The sequence below is a fragment of the Phycodurus eques genome, chromosome 11 (assembly GCF_024500275.1).
Source record: "Phycodurus eques isolate BA_2022a chromosome 11, UOR_Pequ_1.1, whole genome shotgun sequence".
Classification (NCBI taxonomy): domain Eukaryota; kingdom Metazoa; phylum Chordata; class Actinopteri; order Syngnathiformes; family Syngnathidae; genus Phycodurus; species Phycodurus eques.
In genome coordinates this window covers 26,392,148-26,412,416 of record NC_084535.1, presented here as the reverse complement: position 1 = coordinate 26,412,416, position 20,269 = coordinate 26,392,148, and the positions used below count along the sequence as shown (strand labels likewise).

Below are 20,269 nucleotides of genomic sequence, written 5' to 3'. Positions count from 1 at the left end.
ACGGAGTACAATGTTTTGCAAATCATGTTCATCCTATATTTAATTGAATACACAACAAAGACAAGATATTTAATGTTCAAACTGATAAACTCAATTGTTTTTAGCAAATAATCATTAACTTATAATTTTATGGCTACAACACGTTCCAAAAAAAGCTGGCACAGGTGGCAAAAAAGACTGAGAAAGTTAAGGAATGCTCATCAAACACCGGTTTGGACCATCCCACAGGTGAACAGGCTAATTGGGAACAGATGGGTGCCATGATTGGGTATAAAAGGAGCTTCCCTGAATTGCTCAGTCATTCACAAGCAAAGATGGGGCGAGGATCACCTCTTTGTGAACAAGTACATGAGAAAATAGTCGAACAGTTTAAGGACAATGTCCCTCAACGTACAATTACAAGGAATTTAGGGATTTCATCATCTACGGTCCATAATCTCATCAAAAAGTTCAGAGAATCTGGAGAAATCACTGCATGTAAGCAGCAAGGCCGAAAACCAACACTGAATGCCCGTGACCTTCGATCCCTCAGGCAGCACTGCATTAAAAACCGACATCAATGTGTAAAGGATATCACCACATGGGCTTAGGAACACTTCAGAAAACCAATGTCAGTAAATACAGTTCGGTGCTACATCCGTAAATGCAACTTGAAACTCTACTATGCAAAGCATAAGCCATTTATCAACAGCACCCAGAAACGCCGCCGGCTTCTCTGGGCCTGAGCTCATCTAAAATGGACTGATGCAAAGTGGAAAAGCGTTCTGTGGTCCGACGAGTCCACATTTCAAATTGTTTTTGGAAATTGTGGACGTCGTGTCCTCCGGGCCAAAGAGGAAAAGAACCATCCAGAATGTTATGGAGGCAAAGTTCAAAAGCCAGCATCTGTGATGATATGGGGCTGTTAGTGCCAATGGCATGGGTAACTTAGACATCTGTGAAGGCACCCTTAATGCTGAAAGTTAGATACAGGTTTTGGAGAAACATATGGTGCCATCCAAGCAACATCTTTTTCATGGACGACCCCGCTTATTTCAGCAAGACAATGCCAAACCACATTCTGCACGTGTTACAGCAGCGTGGCTTCGTAGTAAAAGAGTGCGGGTACTAGACTGGGCTGCCTGCACTCCAGACCTGTCTCCTATTGAAAATGTGTTCTCATTATGAAGCGTAAAATACGACAACGTAGACCCCGAACTGTTGAACAGCTAAAGCTGTACTTTCAAGCAAGAATGGGAAAGAATTCCACCTACAAAGCTTCAACAATTAGTGTCCTCAGTTCCCAAACGTTTATTGAATGTTAAAAGAAAAGATGATGTAACACAGTGGTACCATGTCCCTGTCCCAGCCTTTTTGGAACGTGTTGGAGCCATAACATTTTTAATTCATGATTATTTGCTAAAAACAGTTTATCAGTTTGAATGTTAAATATCTTTTCTTTGTCGTGTATTCAATTAAATATAGGTTGAACATGATTTGCAAATCATTGTATTCTGTTTTTATTTGTTTAACACAACGTCCCAACTTCATTGGAATTGGGGTTGTAGCTTAAAGCAGGTGTTTGGTGTGAGGTGTTTCTGAATGCCAATCTTAACTGTAGACAAGTTATCCATTTGGAGGTTTTTTTTTTCCATTTGGTTTGTAAGTAATTTAACATATTTTCCTGTGTTTTGTTGTGATTCTGTTTTTCACTTTAAATTTGTTTAGTCGAAAAAAGGTTAAAAGTCTAGAATAGTTAAGTTTGTCTTGTCTTGTCCTATTTGTTTACAGTTTCCCAAAAAAAAGACTTCCATAATAATGTGAAATTGGATTCCCCCATTATGTGTTTTTATTGGAGAATTGTTCAGGTCAGGGCAGAAGAGTGAAAAGATTCCCACATCAGGAGGACAAGTGTAGATGGGATACACACTATACCTACCACAGCAGAATGTTAGACTGAAGCGAAGTGCCCCACCTGCAGGTCAGGTCAGTGTGTAGATCAGAGATGCCCAAAGTCCGGCCCCCGGGCCAAATCCGGCCCGTGTTCATATTTCCACTGGCCCGAAGCCTCTATCATAAAACCAACGATATGTGGCCCGGCAGTACAAAATACACGCGCAATTTTATATTTCACCACATGATGGCAGTAGACGTGGCTGAACTCTCGCGGGGCCGTTTTGCGCATGATCTGTTTTTTGCCCATTTCTAAAATGGCAACTGGAAGTAAGAAAAGGAAAGTTGATAGCGAGGGCCGATGTTTCCAGGACAAATGGAAGTCTGAATATTTTTTCACTGAGTTTAGAAACAATTGCATCTGCCTAATTTGCCAAGAGACTGTGGCTGTGTTTAATATCTGCAATAAATAATGACCCGTTTTCCAGCGCACAATATCAGTGCGCAAATGAGGAGCTATGCCGCAAACTTCTCATCTCTGACTGAGGAGTTTCAACAGCGTTTCAGGGATTTTGCAACTATTGAAAAGGAGATCATCTTTTTTCTTCTCCCGTTTCCGTGGATCTCAGTGACGTTCCAGCCCACCTGCATTTGGAGCTCATTGAGCTGCAGTGTGACACGGAGTGTCGCAGCCGGTACCAACAACTCCATCTTGTCAACTTTTACCAGCAGCAGGATAAAGACAGGTTCCAAGAGATTCGTACATTTGCTAATAAAATGCTGAGCTTGTTTGCCTCGACATACTTGTGTGAGAAGACATTCTCAGTCAAGAACATGAATAAGAACCGCGTGAGGACAAGACTAAGTGACTCCCACCTGCGTGACATCTTGCGCATTCAAACCACCGCTAGCCAGACCTGCCCCATTTACTGTAGTCCAGATCTCAGTATCACCCTTCACATTAATGCAAACATGTTGTTTGTTGATTCTGATGAATAAAGTTTGAGTCGAGTCAAATTTCATAAAAATACTTTATTTTGCATTTCATAAATTTTTATTTTAACCTTCATTTATCCAGGTCAGGCAGTTATAAGATCTACCTAGCAGCAGACAGCATAGTAAAACAAAGTAAAATAAAAATACAAAAAAGCATTCCTCTCGTCGGTAGCATGTAAAATTAATGCTGGCCTGCATGACAATTTTTTTTCGGCAATGTGGCCCCTGAGCCAAAAAGTTTGGCCACCCCTGGTGTAGAGCTTCAAGCGCATCATTTTCACGACATTCCAAATAAAATGCAAGCCGAGCATCATCCTCGCATTTCTATTCCAAGTCAAACTCAATCTAAATCGCAGCAGGGGCACAAGGAAAGGCGTAAGCTGCACAGAAAAGAAGCTGAATATGAAACTCTAAATTGACATGATGGTTGAAAGTGCACGTATCGATGTTACGTTCAACACACTTAATGAAGAAAGTGAAGCTGCACTGGCCACCGCTGCACTCTCCACTGTTGCAGAAAATGGAAGTGCTGAAGGTGAAATTGCTATTTTTTCCCCTTTTATCATCAGGAGTATCAAGGCAATGTACTGATGACTATAAACGGACACCCTTCAGTCACCCAATAAAGGATGAATGTGATGATAAAACAGACAAGAAATACTTCAGTCTTCGACACGTTGCGGCACTTATCGTCTCTCACCACCCAGCGTTTTCAAGATTGATGACAAGCTTACGCCCAGGTCTACAGACGTCTCTGACCTCACTGCCTTTCTCACTTGTCGCTGCTTTCTCACAACCAGTGTTGCCACAGTTACCTTGAAAAAGTAACTCAGTTACTTTACTAATTACTTGAGCTTAAAAGTAACTAAGTTACTTTACTGTTTACTTAATTTCAAAAGTAACTAAGTTAGAAAAAGGTAACTTTTTAGTTACTTTCAGCAGCTGTCAAGTGGCAGGGATATCACTTATCCACAGTACAAAAATGTATTAGCTTAACTGTAGCCATTACTTGGTAATGTACGCCACACAAGTTACAGAATGATGTTATCAACATGAACAAATAACTTAAATATGTGTGTAGTTGAAGCCAGATTAAATGAGCAACTTCCTGCAGACTTGACATGCCAAATAGCCACCTAAATATATACAAGCACACCATTCTCAATACACTTCTTTAAAGACTCTTAACTGATAGACAGACAGACAGACAGACTGTTGCAACCCTGCCGATTGTGCGTGGGTCCATGAAGGCAACTGTGTGTGTGTGCGTGTGTGTGTGTGTGCGTGCGTGTGTGTGCAGGTACGCGCGGACATAGTGTACAACAAATCTTAGTCTGTCCTCTTTAGAGAAACTCAAATTAGTGACTGTATTTCCAGTTTAAGTATGCCAATCCCTTCGTCACCGTTCATTGTGTTTGTGCTACTGGCTGCTTGGGTACACGAGTTGACTGACTGACTGCGGAAAACGTGCAACACGTCACATTGCCCCAGACGGCTCCGTTTATAAATATTTCACTTTTTTTCGACATTGTAGTTAGTCCGTGTGCATTTTAGTTATGGATAGTTAAGAATGTAGTGTGTTTCTTCTGTTTTATTAGTCATTACTAAAACAAAGGCTGAAAATTGGTCTACACTTATGACATGCACCGTGACTGAATCAAGTGTCTTGGTTATTGACTTGCCTCATGTTCCCAAGCACTGTAGTTTGTTCATGATAAATAAAAAAATTGCCTGTGCATAAATAGCATATTTTAATATCAAAAGCATATTAAGATCTGGTTCTCTTGAACAAATAAGTAACTGTTGTCAGGTAAAACAAAGTAACTGTAATTTGACTACTCTAATATATAAAATAACGCGTTAGATTACTGATGACGTGACCGGACTACATTTTTTTAGTAACGTGTCGTGTTACCAGCATCACTCCTCGCAGCAGGGTTCAAAGTTTTTGACAATTGACCAGAGAACTATATACCATGGAGGTCTGCTTTCCACAATGCCTTTGTAGGGTTGAATCTTAAACATAGCGATCCGCTGGATTTACTTACCACATGGTTTGGTGCAGGGTTGGGCAAACCTTTTGCCTCAGGGGCCACGTTGACTTTTAAAATTTGACAGGCGGGCCAAGCCAGGACCAGATCCTTACATATCACAAACAAAAAAAAGGCATTGTAGTGTTAATACTTAGATTTACTTTTTATGGGAACAGTGTTGTTTTGTTGATCACCTTTTTTTGCCAGTGCATCAAAGTCTGGTGTTAGTATTGTTGTGGCAGTTCTCAGAACACATCTGAGGTGTTCATCACTCAGCTGGGATCTGTAGGATGTTTTGTTGGTGTTCATCACACTAAAAGTCTATTAACATATGTATGTAGAGCCAAACACCACCAGCAATACTCTGTGCCATCTTCCGAATTTTTGGAAATTTGTCTGCGTCTAGTAGATTTGCCCTCTGAGGTTCCAGTGCAGCACCCTGTAAAAATTAGAATCTTCCGGCTGGGTATTGGACTTTATTTGCTGAGACTTCCTGTCTCTGCAAATAAAACTGAGGTTAAGGCCTCCAACTCTAAAGATGAGAATTAGCCTACTATAGATTCAGAGAGACGTTGTCCCATTCACAATAAACTGCACTCTCTAAGGAGATGGAGAGGTTTCAGAATGAACATTTTGGAAGAGAGGAAGAGTTTCCTGAAAGAGCATTCTATTTGCTCTAAATGCCATGTCGGCAAGCTATAGAGCGAGAGACTGTAAGACTGCCATTTGCTGTGCAGCGTGTGACAGTGATTGTCACATCTCAGCTCTTCACGATGAGTCACCTCCCTAGATGGCAAGGGAGCCCATCAATTCAGCAGAAGGATGTAGCAGGGAGGAAGCTGAGGAGAACTCACCTGAAGCTTATGCTTCAAAATGTGTCTGGTTGTGGTGTACCTTACGACATCTTGAACAGAGGAAGCAAATGTATATGGTGTTGGATGACAGAGTAACATGTCATTGGCCAAAGCCGCTTTCTTCGACGTTCAACATTCAAGGAATGGTCTGTCCTTGCACATTGAAAACATGCTCTGGCATAAAGACCAGTGGAAGAAGAGCCACAGGTTTTGTGATAGACGCTATGGACGGCGAAGTATCCCTGGCACTGCCAACACTCACCGAGTGCAATATGATACCAAATAACAGGAAATTCCTACTGAAGAGGCTGCTTTGCATCATTATCTGAGAACAATTGCTTCCAAAATACCACCTCTTGACCCCTCAGCTGAAATCCTTCTGCTGCTTGGAAAGGGCTATGATCCAATTCCACAAGGTTCGCAATCAGTGCAATGGGGCACACAGTGTGCCATATGCCCAACGCCTTGATTTGGAAAGGGTCATTATAGGAGACACGTGACCTGCTTTTTTCACCAACACAAGAGAGACTGTATAATCAGGAAAGACTGTCAACCTTATTGACCCTGAGTCAGATGTAGAGGTACGGACAAAGGGTCACTACTTGTGTCACCAGTTGGTCACATGGCAAGCTTGGAAGTACACACTTTGAATGGTTCTCTGCTTGAAGTCCCCACTTAAAGGCTGTTGCACGACTTGGGCACATTGCCAAGTCCTTCATCAAGGGGTCCAAGGATGACATTCGTAATGGATTTCACATGTGCAACAAACATCTCAATGACGAGCAGAGCCAAAGCCACAATCATTTTCACCATGCAGTGAGAAATGTATGCAGAGGACATCAGATGTCTACAAGAGGGGCGGCCGATCCCAAAACCAAGTCAACTCAACAAGCTCTGTCCCTTCATTGATCTAGATCAAATTGTCAAGAGTTGTAGGTCGGCTAGCAAAAGCGCAGCTCACATCAGATGAGTTGCACCCTATACTCATTCCTGGCAGACATCACTTCACTCATCAGCTGATCAGTCACTTCCATGAGAGAGTTTGTCACCGTAGCAGACATTTCACAGAAGGAGCCATCAGAGCAGCTGGATTCTGGATCATTAGCGGCAAGAGCGCGATCAGTAGCATCGTCTTCAACAGTATCACTTCTTACAAGCTGCGAGGTAAACAGGAAGAACAAATCATGACTGACTTAACTGATGACCGCCTATGCACAGATTATTCCTTTACATACAGACCCTTTCCCATAAATTTGAATATCATGGAAAAGTATATTTCCATAATTCCATTCAAAAAGTTATAGATTTCATAGATTATAGATTCAGATTCTGTATTTTTACATAATTTGGGCTACAGATCATAAAACCCACAAAATCAGGAATTCAAAAAATTTGAATACTGTGAAGAAATGAGCCCAGATTTTGCAGGCCATAAATGTTTTAAACTGAGTGTCACACACTAATCATCTACTAAACTCAAAGCACCTGCACAGGTTTCCCCAGCTGTCATTAAATTGCTTCAGTTGGGTTCAATTGTTTCAGTTGGGTTCAATATGGGGAAGACTACAGACTTGACAACTGGCCAGAAGACCATACCCTCCATAGGATGGGTAAGCCACAAAAGTTCCTAGCTAAGGAGGCTGGCTATTCACAGAGTGCTGTGTCCAAAGCGTATCAATGGAAAGTCTAGTGGAAGGACAAAATGCGGCAGGAGAAGATGCACCAATAAAAGAGATGACCTTTGAAGGAACCTGTGTTTTAAAATCCCCTAATTTCCGTGGTTCCAAGCGTGTTCGTTTTCGTGAAAGAGCTTCGTTCACAACAATGTATAAAAAACAACCAATTTATTCTTGACAGAGGAGTCTATACATTTTGCAGAGCTCTGGGTTCGTAACTACCCTATCTTATCCTTAGCAGATACAGTAGTAGAACAAAACTATCTGACTCTACCCCAGACTTATACAATGTTTCAAACAGGCCGGTGTGGAATCGCTGTCGTCTGATTGGTCCGTAATCTGACATCGTCGTTGTTCGGCCAAATGCTGACTATTTGATCTGGGTCCAGACGTCGCCTGCCGATGTCTCCTGCATTCAATGTTTATAGTGGCTCCCCGCAGTTCCTTTCTTCTTTGCCATCTGTCTCCAAATACCCCTTGATGGGGGCCACATACCCCCCGATGGGGGCCTTCCTGCAATATACTCCTATACTCCAATACACATTCTCTTCCAAACTAGTTAGAATTACATATTAGAATATAAACTATTCTATATTCCCTTCAATCCCCCAACCCCTATACCTACTAACCATTACACTACAATACTCATTATTCTATTCTAAGCACATCAAAACTAAACAATTTAAAGAGAGGATATACTGGTATCGTTCAATGGAGCGAGCGATTCCATGGCCACCCTGTCCTCGTCCAGGGACAGCAGCTGATATTGGCCGTAGGGGTCCTTATCCACAAAGGCCTTGAGAACAATTCTGAGAACCAGGTTCCTGAGACAAGGGATAATACAACATCCACAAATAGCAAGCACAGCCATGACAATTATGGTTGTTGTTGCCAACGTCAGTATGAGACCTCTCCATTTACCAAACATCCTGTTAAGAAGGCTGTAGAATGGGTTGTCCTCCACTCCAGACATTGATTAAGTTTAACAGACATGGCTTGCAAACCTTTCATGGCTCTGGTGATCTTTCCGTTCGGCGCCGTGTTATTGGGGATAATTGTACAGCAATGTCCTTTAATTCGAGAGCAGGCACCCCCTTCTTCCGCTAACATACTATCCAGGACCAACCTATTTTGGAATGCCATGAGAGATGTAGCTGATATTTGCTCATGGATGCCCTCCGCTAGTTGGGAGGTGAAATTCACCAATCTTTGAATTTGGTAATGGTGGTAATTTATGAAATCAACATTTTTATTCAGAGTTACCCATATAAAAATACTCTCAAGACCTGTGGAAATTTGGCAGCGAGCTTTATACTCATCCGGGACACCTCTGGGAATTCCAATGGCATCCAGGTAGGTGGGGTCTTCACCTTCTTCCCAAGCATTTCCGTCCACATTGAAGCCACTGACCATACGGCGGAAACGGTTCAAGCTGCCCCACCAGTCACGCTCCCATGTGAAATCCGCCATTTGAGTGATTTCCTGCTCAGAGAGAGGCTTAATCACTGTGGGAGCTATCATAGAGACCAATGCACAAGTGCCTGTCCATTCCCCGGGCAGGAAGTCCCACAACAGACCATCTCCACACATCCACCACAAATCAGACCTCATCTTACTTAATTGGGCCGCATCCTAATAATCAATAAAAAGTGTGAATTTACAAAACTGTGGATCCAGGTGGCCAATTGATCGGGAAAGTTTTGTTATTGGGGCCTAAAGTTATCTTACTCTTATTTTGAAAGATGCAATCCAATTGAGGTTATTCATCGTAGCACAAACAAGACAGTCCTTTTGATAGATTTTGACTGCGTCCCTACCTTCCACAGTAATTTCCTTAAGACAAAAATTACCTATATTATTTCATTATTCAGGTCATATCCCGTCACTTTGGAGGTTTGAAAAACCACTGGATCTGCATTGTTTTTTATACTGGTACTTTCGCACATTTTCTCATTATCGGACAAGATGAACTTTGTGTCGGACGTAGCCAATTAATAATAATCTGTCCTAGGGGATCGGCCCCTGAGACATCTATACCCAAGGTCAACAGTACGGGATGTCTGTCCCCCGGGGTAACCGAGTGCATACTACCTCTTTTCAATTTGATCCTGTCCTTCCACCGCCAATTTCTATTCTTCGTCGGCTCCCAGTATCCCGGTTTCGAGTGGATAATCACCTGCTTGCAAATGTAACACAAATCCACCTGCTGGTTCGCTTTTAACCTATGGTTCACCGGATACCGGCCAGCTCCCGCATGCCCTGTACTCAAAGCGCACAAGTAAATATCGTATCCCGCCGGGTCGCCCCAACGTGCACAATTTACCACCTTACACAATTCAAATTGGTATACCGTCTTTTCCCCCAATGTGTAATTCTAGGGCCCCTGTTGGCTTCACGGCCCTCTTTGTTACTCGTTCCCCTTGTATTGAAGGCATTCCAAAATAGATTCTTGTAACTATAATCAGGGAGATCACCAGAGTCATGATTATAACCTTCTTTGACCAGACATACAGGATGTACATATTTCCCCCTATGTTAAATGACTAAATTTAACCCCAAAACACAGTATCCACACAAACCATACACAAACCAGCAGGTCCTCTCCTTCCGTCGGAGACGCCCCTGACCAGACCTGCAAAAAATCCTTATATAAATTAATCACTACTCTGCAAAAGATACCCGTGACAATTGACTACATAATTCCTGTATACATACTCCAGAGAAGGGACAAGTCGGCAATTTTCACCCAACATTGATATTATTCCCCAACCAATTGTTAATTTGTCTCACAAAAGTGTAAATGTCATTCAACCAAGAATCACATAAAATCAGCGTTAAGTCAGCACACCAACATCCTGCAATACAACAATAACACTATCAAGCTCCATCCTCCTGGGCGTCCTGTAAAATAATGTTATTTCAACAAATCAGTCATTCAACAGTCTGTAGACCGCATTCTCTCGTCAGTCACCCGGTCCTTTGGTAACTAAACGTCTATAGTCTCTTTTACGTGATCACATCCTTCACTACTCCTGTCAGCCAGCTCAGTAGTGCTCCATTTCTGCTTTTAATTAAGACGACACAAACACTAAACACAAAACATAAACAATTAACTTGACATGACAAGCGAGACTTCACAGACAATAACATTAACCTGGACCCAGGAGTGAATGTCCTCTCACATACACCACACAGACAAAACTGAACACAGCACACTTATTGGTTGAACCATAACACCTAAACCACTAAAGACCAGGCTTATATCCATATCATTAATTAAACGATCCCATTGTAAATCTCCCTGGCCTTTGCAATACCATAATCTCGTAAAACTCACACACGCCTGTCATAAAGCTGCCCCCATCCCCTAGCTGAAGACGCCTGTGTCCTGTCATAAACCATTTGGTGCACCCTCACTTCAAGTGCTCTTTTAAGCACTCATCCATTTTCTGAGCCGCTTCTCCTCACTAGGGTCGCGGGCGTGCTGGAGCCTATCCCAGCTGTCATCGGGCAGGAGGCGGGGTACGCCCTGAACTGGTTGCTAGCCAATAGGGCTCATAGGGGCACATACAAACAAACAACCATTCGCACTCACATTCACACTTACGTGCAATTTAGAGTCTCCAATTAATCTACCATGCATGTTATTGGGATGTGGGAGGAAACCGGAGAAAAGCCACGCAGGCACTGGGAGAACATGCAAACTCCACACAGGCGGGGCCGCTGATTGAACCCCAGTCCTCAGAACTGTGAGGCTGACGCTCTAACTAGTCGTACACCGTGCCGCCACTCTCTAAGCAATATATCAAATCCCATTCACCAGCTCAGATAGCAACTTGGACGTCATTTATTCAAACTCCGAAGCGTTTTCTTACACCAAAAACCTCCCGTACTGTTTTCAGGCTTTTATCCCAGGCACGCAGAGCCGCTCTGGTCCGCTCTGCTGACCCGGAAATAGAAAGTCACGATGCCACTCTGGCTTGATCCCATCCGCCGGGTACACGCCTAAATTTATCGATTATTTAATTTATCTTCCAGAATATCATATGCATACCTATTTATACATACAATATGTATGCCTTATTTATTTTGTTAATAAATATAATGGGTACACTTTGAAGCGCTTTCTAACTTTTTACATATATAGTCATAATTTTATTCATCAAAGTTCTAAGGTTTACTTTATATTGTGTACACAATTTATAAAACGTATCGCACCGAATATTTATACCATTCACACTTAGTCCACGTTTTTTTTTTTACAATAGAGGCCTGTGCAGGACATGTTTGGGACAAGTAGAATCACTTGTCTGATCTGATGACTAGTGGAAACTCATATGTCGAAATATAATGGTTAACCAGTGCTTTGTCGACAGACGGCACATTTTCTTTTGCACAAGGATAGCCTTTGGGCCATCCAGAAAAAGTGCCGAGAATTATTAATAAGTACCTTATGCTTTGGACTGGGACCACCATTGTCGGTTCGGTCCATTACCAGCACATACATTCGGGCCTTGGCCCATCTCAGTGTGTCAATTCCCTCTTCGTTGTAGGGCAAACACTGAAATCTTGACATATATCACACAAAAAAAAAAACACAAAAATATTTTACCTTACACAGATCAGGGTGCCACCAAAAGTGCAGCTTGTTCAGCATTGACACACAACTTTCCTGTAGGTAACATCAGTCTCCTAGGTTCTCCTTGTCATCATACTCAGCACCTGTCTCTTGCCACTTACGCTTGTCTTCCTTTGGCGCCTCCTCCTTCATCATCCTTTCGATAGCCTGCTATTTCTTTCGCCGCCGCATCCGCTGCGCCATTCCCCCGGGCTACCAGAGTGCCCGCTTTCGCCTGTCCTGGACACTTGACCACAGCCACCTCCACCGGCCTATCAATAGCCTCACTCAGTCGTTGAATCAGCTCTGCGTGGGCCACTGGGTCACCAGTGGTCGTAACAAAACCCTGTCGCCTCCATGCAGCCAGATCAAGAAACAAACATCCTACCACATACACCGAATCAGAATAAATCATAACACACTGACCTTCAGATAACTCTAGTGCCCTGCACCTGGCCAGCAATTCTGCAGCTTGAGCGGAGGGTTTCATAACATCATTTATGGACCAAAGCGTTGGGATTTCAGAATTTGGGTTTCCGCGATATCTTCTATGGCCTCTTGTTTACAAGGATACTACGGCACGTTAACAAAAGCAGTCGGGTTTACCTCGAATGTTACCGGAGTCACGGTTGTACATAGACCCCTCGGACCACAGTGAGTCCGGCAGCGAGCTCAACAGCTGTGCGGCGTCCTCATGGTCCGAGAGTTCTCTGCCATGGAATCGCGCTAAAGTCACATGCTCCAACACCCCTCCGTCCACCATGGTACCTTGAATACAAAAACATTCAGTACTAGGAGAGTACAACACATTGGGTATTTGATCTTGTTGCCAATCATTTGCCAAATGGCATTTTCTCACCATGGGTCCCAGTTCTCTGGCTTCATGACCTAATGCTAGTGCAAGTGATATGTGTGGAAAAGATGTCAAGTTCATCATAAACCACTCACTCTGCTCTGGTGCCAAGGTGGACGCAGCCGCCACACCTTGTTTCCCTATGTAAATTCCTGTACTATTGAGCCTCCAATTTTCTTGCTGTATTGACTCAAAAGCTTCCCTATAAACCAAATCGTCATTTTTATCATAAAACAGTGTGAGATGGAGAGGGTCACTTGGAGGACGATAGGGGGCAAGAGAGTCGATCCAGGGCTTCCACCGCAGGAAGGCCGAGTAAACTCCGCCTCCCTCCTTTGTTTCAGGTTTTAGTCGGGCCCAATATATGTCAGCAGTTGCTTCCGGAAGTTCACGTTGTATCATGTTCCATCCGGAGGACAACTTCTGTCCACAGTTCATCATGGTCCCATCGGGAACCGTATCGTCAGTCCATCCGGGCTACAAAGGATGGTAGCCCTGGTCTTGATAAGCAGATCTCTGCCCATCAGGTTCACTGGAGCCCCTTTTTTCATGAGGACAAACTGATGTTCATGTGTCTGTCCAGCAATTTCAGTCTTTAATGGTGTCGTAATCGGCAGACTCATGGGCACCCCTGCACAGCTCATTCAGGTGGTTGTCTTCCCTTAGCGGGGTTCAGAGGCTCTGTCTTTCCTCCGTCCCCTGGCTCCAGGCTCATTGGGCATTCGGACCAGTCCTCATCGCAGTAGTACTGGCGAGATAGCTCTTGTTGCTGTGGAGCCTGCTGCGGATGCTGTTGCCGGGGCGCGCCCAACTCTCCTTCGTGAAGCTTTGTAGCCTCCTCTTTGAGGTGTGGCCTCTCCGGGTTCCACTGGAGGTCGTTGTTGAATCATTGGGTAAACAGCACATTGGCAATCCCAGTGTCCCTACTGACCTCAATTGAAGCACGCTTGGTCCGTTGGAGGTCGGCAAGGGCTTCCCCTGCCTCCGTTGGTGTACTCTGTCACGACTCCTGCCTCGTCTCCTCGTTGACCCCTGCGCCATCCACATCTGTTTCTCTGCTTCCGTTTTAATTTATTTATTTATTTCTTTTTTTTTTTTATGGCCACTTTACGGGCCTGGGCCAATTGTAGCTTCAAAAGTTGTTCCTGCATGTCCTTTACCTCATCTGATGATTTGTGTTTTCTGTTGACAAAAAGTTACAAATGGTGTGACATATGACAGTTAAAGAAGCTATCTCCCCCTTTCATGAGGCCAGGGTCTTTAAAAAGTTCAGTCCTAACTTCAACCGGCAAGGTGTCAAGTAAAGCTATTCAATAAATAACATTTGCCTCCCTTAAACGGGAGGGATGTGACCCGGTCTCATCTGTCCAAATACTTATACAATTTTCGAAGTGAGAACTGGGATCCATGAGAGGTTTGTAGTCAAGAAGCTTCGGCACCGTTGGGGAAGAGGACGGGAACATGTCGCGGATGACTGCAAACACTATAGGAGCAAAAGGGGCAAATATAATTTCAGGTTCGACATTATTCAGACCCGACCGTGTCAAAATATCATCCGATTGGTGAACCGAAATGCAACAGGCGCGTATCAGTCTCACTATGTCACCACACACCTGGCTCATGCCGTCCGTCAACCTTTTCAGCCCCTGGATCCAAATTACACCAACAGCAGCCAGTCTGGTAAGCCGCTTCTGTAAAAACTCAAAATTTTTTAAAGACAATTTTTATATTTACCCACCTCTTTGAATGCGGTGCCGTCAGTGGGGCCGTTTTCGGAAAAGTCCGTAAATTGTATTTAGCGGGGGAATTTGTCACTCTTTTTTTTCTGAACAGCTGTAACAGCTACCATGGCAGGGCACACCAGACAAATCTCATAGATTTTTCTTCTCAATTTTTCACTCTTCCATTTTCTTATTCAACCTTCAATTCTCTCTGCACCCTGCCGCATCCAACTTTTCCTTCATCCTTTTCCTTTCAGAATAACCTCTCTGTTACGTGAAACAACTTACATTCCTTTTTATTTTCCACTTTGCCCACACACTTCTTAATCCTGTTTGTTTCTTTTTCTGCCTTTTTCTTTCAATCCACAAATCCGACACATATCACATTAATTACCTCAACACTCGACTGTCCAATTCACAACCCCGAGTTTTGGTGGGACACTCATCTTATTCTAAATCGGTTTTTGGGGGTCCCAAAATCCCCAACGTCTACCGAAACGTTACAATTTGAAACCGCGTCCGATTTCAAGTCAGTCTACGATGGGACAAGTAGGTACCTTGTTACCCTACTTCCAGGATTTTCTCTGATCCTGGTCTGTCAGGTCCCTTGTTACCCTGACGTCAGGTCCTCCTTTACCCTGACTTTTAATTATGCAATTTTAACAACACAACGTCTTATTAACTATAGACAACAAAACAACTGTACCACAAGTCTCCCAAATTTCGCCATTTCCAATGTGCAGAATTCGTGATATACTCAAACAGGCTTCCGCTCACCTTTTTTATTTCGGTGCACCGGGGAGATTTGCAGTCCAACTGAATTCCTGTCCGCTCCTCTGTCTTTTTATCTATTGTTCCTTCAGGATCATGTCGAGGTCACCATTTGAAGGAACCTGTGTTTTAAAATCCCCTAATTTCCGTGGTTCCAAGCGTGTTCGTTTTCGTGAAAGAACTTCGTTCACAACAATCTATAAAAAACAACAAATTTATTCCTGACAGAGGAGTCTATACATTTTGCAGAGCTCTGGGTTCGTAACTACCCTATCTTATCCTTAGCAGATACAGTAGTAGAACAAAACTATCTGACTCTACCCCAGACTTATACAATGTTTCAAACAGGCCGGTGTGGAATCGCTGTCGTCTGATTGGTCCGTAATCTGACGTCATCGTTGTTCGGCCAAATGATGACTATTTGATCTGGGTCCAGACGTCGCCTGCCGATGTCTCCTGCATTCAATGTTTATAGTGGCTCCCCGCAGTTCCTTTCTTCCTTGCCATCTGTCTCCAAATACCCCCTGATGGGGGCCACATACCCCCCGATGGGGGCCTTCCTGCAATATACTCCTATACTCCAATACACATTCTCTTCCAAACTAGTTAGAATTACATATTAGAATATAAAGTATTCTATATTCCCTTCACCGTGCTTCAGCAGATTATCAGAGTATTGGTGCATCAGCAGATTATCAAACAGAGAAGATTTAAGAATCTAGCAGAGATCCAGAAAGAGTGGAATGAGGCGGGAGTCACAGCTACTATCACATTCAGACGCATCTGGGAGATGGGCTACAACTGTCGGGTTCCTCGGGTCAAGCCACTTCTGAGCCTGAGCCAACGTAGGAAGCGTCTCAACTGGGCCAAGAAGAAGGACTGGAGTGTTGGCCAGTGGTCGAAGGTCCTCTATTCCTATGAAAGTAAAGTGTGCCTTTCATTCGGGACTCACGGTCCAAGGATTTGGAGAAACACGAGTGAAGAACAGAACCCAAGATGCTTGAGGTCAAGTGTGAAATAGCCACAGTCATGATTTGGGGTACAATGTCCAGTGCACTGGGGCCTGCGCCCCCTCAGCCCCTTTGGGCCCTGCCTCCCTCTCCCCTCTCTTGGCGCTCTCACTTGTCCTTGCTCACGACGGACGCTTAACATGGGCTCGCTTTTGGTGGACTGTGACCGTTTCTGGGTGGCGGTGGGCTCCTGCGTTGGGCTCTGTTGGTGGCTGGGCCCCCCATGCTCTCTGTGGGTAGTGGGGGCCGTAGCAGCGGTGAGGCACGCCGGGTGGGACATTTAGGTGGTTTGGGTGTGGGTGGCAGTGTTTAATATTATTTGTACAGCTACTTATTTCTATGTTGTTGTCTTCCATAAAAACGCGAACTTGGATTCCACTCTTGTTTTTATTGGAAAATTGTTTATCTTACTTTCTACACAGTGTTCTCAGTTCGACACATGATCAGGGCGCAAGAGATTTTATGTATAGATATAACCCTCTATTATTACTTTAAGACAAAGCCAATTACAAACTTTGTGATATGGTACAACAATTAGCCAGAAATACAAACATGCACAATCAGTATCCTTATTGGCATGCAGTAATCCAGAAATGTTAGAGATGTCTGCAATCCGCTTGTGAAACAAACTGGCTACCACCTCTCAGCAACCAGTCCCAATATTCATAATCTGTATTAGTTACGGTCCCTTACACAAAGGGCAAGCCAAAGTAGAACTCATCATAAGTAATGGCGTGAAAATAATTCATGTCAACTGTTATTTTTTCTCCAGGCTTGTGTGGTGATCCATTGAAAAGAAAGGGAATTGTTGGTGACAAGGTATGCAAAGAAAACCATCTTAGTGACAGCAACACGTGTCTGCTTTGGCCATTATACTTTTAATTAAATCTCACTCTATGTGTTGGTGGAGATGCTAGAGATCCTCTTCCAGTTTGCTGATCATGCTATGAAGAGGTGCCCAGAACAAGGCAGAATCCAAGTGATGGAGCAGCATTTTCACGTAAGCACATTAAAGCGTTCTAAGAACTAATGTAATGCGAATCTAATTATCTGGTGAACTGGTGTATGCTTTTGGCAAAATTCAGCAATAAAATCCTTGTAATAAAAATGTTTAATTTGATATTGTAATGTCGTTAGCCTAAAAGCGTAATTACTTAATTAATCATTTTAACCTACTCACAAAAGATACCAATGTGCTTGCTTAAAAGCTTCCTTTTTTTTTTGTGTCTGTGTCTATGCTCAGTCATCCAGGTCATAGTAATGCACAAAGATTGACTCGAGACAATTGGACTTGTTTGTTAAATTTGTTTTCACTTCAAAAACCATTTAGGCAATTATACTTGCGATAAGGTGTTAAATCAAAGCATGTACCTGATAGACGTGATTTTCGGATATTTTCTGTATTATACTTCCAACAATCATCTTTGTGTTTATTCAGCATTTTCCTGAAGGAATTGTGAAAATTCTCATGCTTATGTTTAGGATGTGATTCCCATCTTGATAGATTTCTCCCTGCTGCTACAAAGGCCGTAAGTATATTCTGTCACGCCCATATAACATACTGTATATGAATGCAGGCACAACAGAAAATGAATAACACATTTTGAAAAGAGACATTGGTTCCCCTGAAAGAAAAACCCACAATGGTCACTGAAATAACTTAATAAACTAACAAACATATTACTAAATTAAAAAATTACTGAAAATGAACCAATGAAAATCAGACATTCCTTTTTGATTTTAGTTCAACAGTCATTTAAAAAGACAAAACAATGAAATAGGCCCGAACAAAAATGAAGACTCACCTTTACCGTTTGACTTTTCTAAACTGTTGACATTTGTAACTCTTTGTGTGATTGCCTGTGTTGTGTATCTATTTTCTTATTCAGCACTTTGTAACTTGTTTTTCAATGAAAGTTGGACGTTGTGTAAAATGTAAATAAAAGCAATTCAATGATTTGTAAAATTTTTCCAACCTATATTCACTTGAATACACTACAAAGACAAGATCTTTAATATTCAATCATATTTTTTTATTTTTATTTATCAAATATAATATATTATGGATTTTATGCCTGCAAACACGTTCCAGAAATGCTGTTGTCATGTTTACCACTGTGTTACATCACTTTACCTTTTAACAACACTCAATAAGCGTTTGGGAACTGAGGACCCTAGTTATTGCTTTGTCGGTGGAATGCTTTCACATTCTTGCTTGATGTACAACTTGTATTCCTCAACAGTCCAGGGTCACCGTTGTTGTTTTGCCCTTCATAATGAGCCACACATTTTCAATGGGAGACAGGTCTTGACTGATGGCAGGCTAGTCTAGTACTCGCACACTTTTACTGCGACGCTATGCTGTTGTAACACGTTCAGAGTGTTGTCTGGCATTGTCTTGCATGAAATAAGCATGAAATAGATGTTGCTTGGATGGCAGCATTCAGTTTGTGGCTCCAAAACCTGTATGTACTTTTCAGAATTAATGGTGCCTTCACAGAGTTACCCATGCCATAATCACTAACACACCCCCATACCAACACAGATGCTGGCTTTTGAACTTTGTGCTGATAACAATCCGGATCGTCCTTTTCCTCTTTGGCCCGGAGGATAAGACGTCCATGATATCTCCAAATAATCTGAAATGTGTACAGACAACAGTACACTTTTTCACTTTGCGTCAGTCCATCTCAGATGAGCTCAGGCCCAGAGAAACTGCGTGTGTTTCTGGGTATTGTTGATAAATTTGGTCTTTGCATGGTATAGTTTTAACTTGTATTTGTAGGTGTAGTGACAAACTGTGTGAACTGGCAACGGTTTTCTCAGGTGTTCCTGAGCCCACGTGGCAATCTCTTTTGCACAATGATGATGGTTTTTAATGCAGTGAGGGATCAAAGGTCATGAGCATTCAATGTTGATTTTTGGCCTTGCCGCTTACATGCAGAGATTTATCCAGATTCTCTGAATCTTTTGATGACCGTAGATGATGAAATCCCTAAATTCCGAGCAATTGTATGTTGAGAAATGTTGTTCCTAAACTTTTGGACTATTTGCCCATGGAGATGTTTACAAAGTGGTGTACCTTGCCCCATTCTTGCTTGTAAACAACTGAGTTTTTTGGCGATGCCCCTTTTATACCCAATTGTGACACCTACCTGTTCCCAATTAACCTGTTCACTTGTGGAATGTTTCAAACAGGTGTTTTTGGCGCATTTCAGAATCAGAATCATCTTTATTTGCCAAGCATGTCCAAAAAACACACAAGGAATTTGTCTCCGGTAGTTGGAGCCGCTCTAGTAAGACAACAGACAGTCAATTTACAGAACACTTTGGAGAACACTTTTTTTTTTCACCAAGATGGCGCCTACCAGTGTGGCCGCCTCGGTAACGCGCTCTCTAGTATTGTCTTTGTTTTTGTGTTTTTCGTCCGTCTTTGGAAACCTTACACGACTCACTTACACAAGGGGAGACCTGCTAACCATCAAGGAGGCTACTCCGGACTTTCTGTCACCAACTTTCGAAAATCCGCTCAGTTTTTTCCCCGAGTTACTCACCGGAGCGGCGTCCGCGGTTTTCGGCGCATGGATGCGGAAGCGGCGCCACAGAGGAAAACGAGCCGGCATTCAGGTGAAACTCCGCAAGAGAGGACACAGATTGGCGTTCCCGTCGATCCACCTCGCGAATGTACGCTCCCTACCCAACAAAATGGACGAGCTTCATCTTCTGTTAAAGACCAGTAAAGACTTCGGACGTTCCGCGGCCATGTGCTTCACGGAGACCTGGCTTTGCGACGCTGTACCCGATGGCGCCGTCACGCTTCCCGGCTTCAACATTCTCCTCAATCAGTGTGCAAATGGAGCAGATG

At 43.1% G+C, this 20,269-nt stretch overlaps 1 protein-coding gene across 5 annotated transcripts in view; it reads left to right on the top strand.

The window, feature by feature from the left end:
* The window catches only part of vps8 (VPS8 subunit of CORVET complex), a 253,578-nt gene that overhangs the window by 92,174 nt on the left and 141,135 nt on the right, over positions 1-20,269 (top strand). For all 5 annotated transcript variants that reach the window (XM_061690460.1, XM_061690459.1, XM_061690463.1 and 2 more), the window contains 3 exons: positions 17,177-17,223; positions 17,315-17,404; positions 17,887-17,933. In XM_061690460.1, coding sequence (XP_061546444.1) covers positions 17,177-17,223; positions 17,315-17,404; positions 17,887-17,933 — 184 coding nt within the window. The remainder of the gene's footprint in view (positions 1-17,176; positions 17,224-17,314; positions 17,405-17,886; positions 17,934-20,269) is intronic.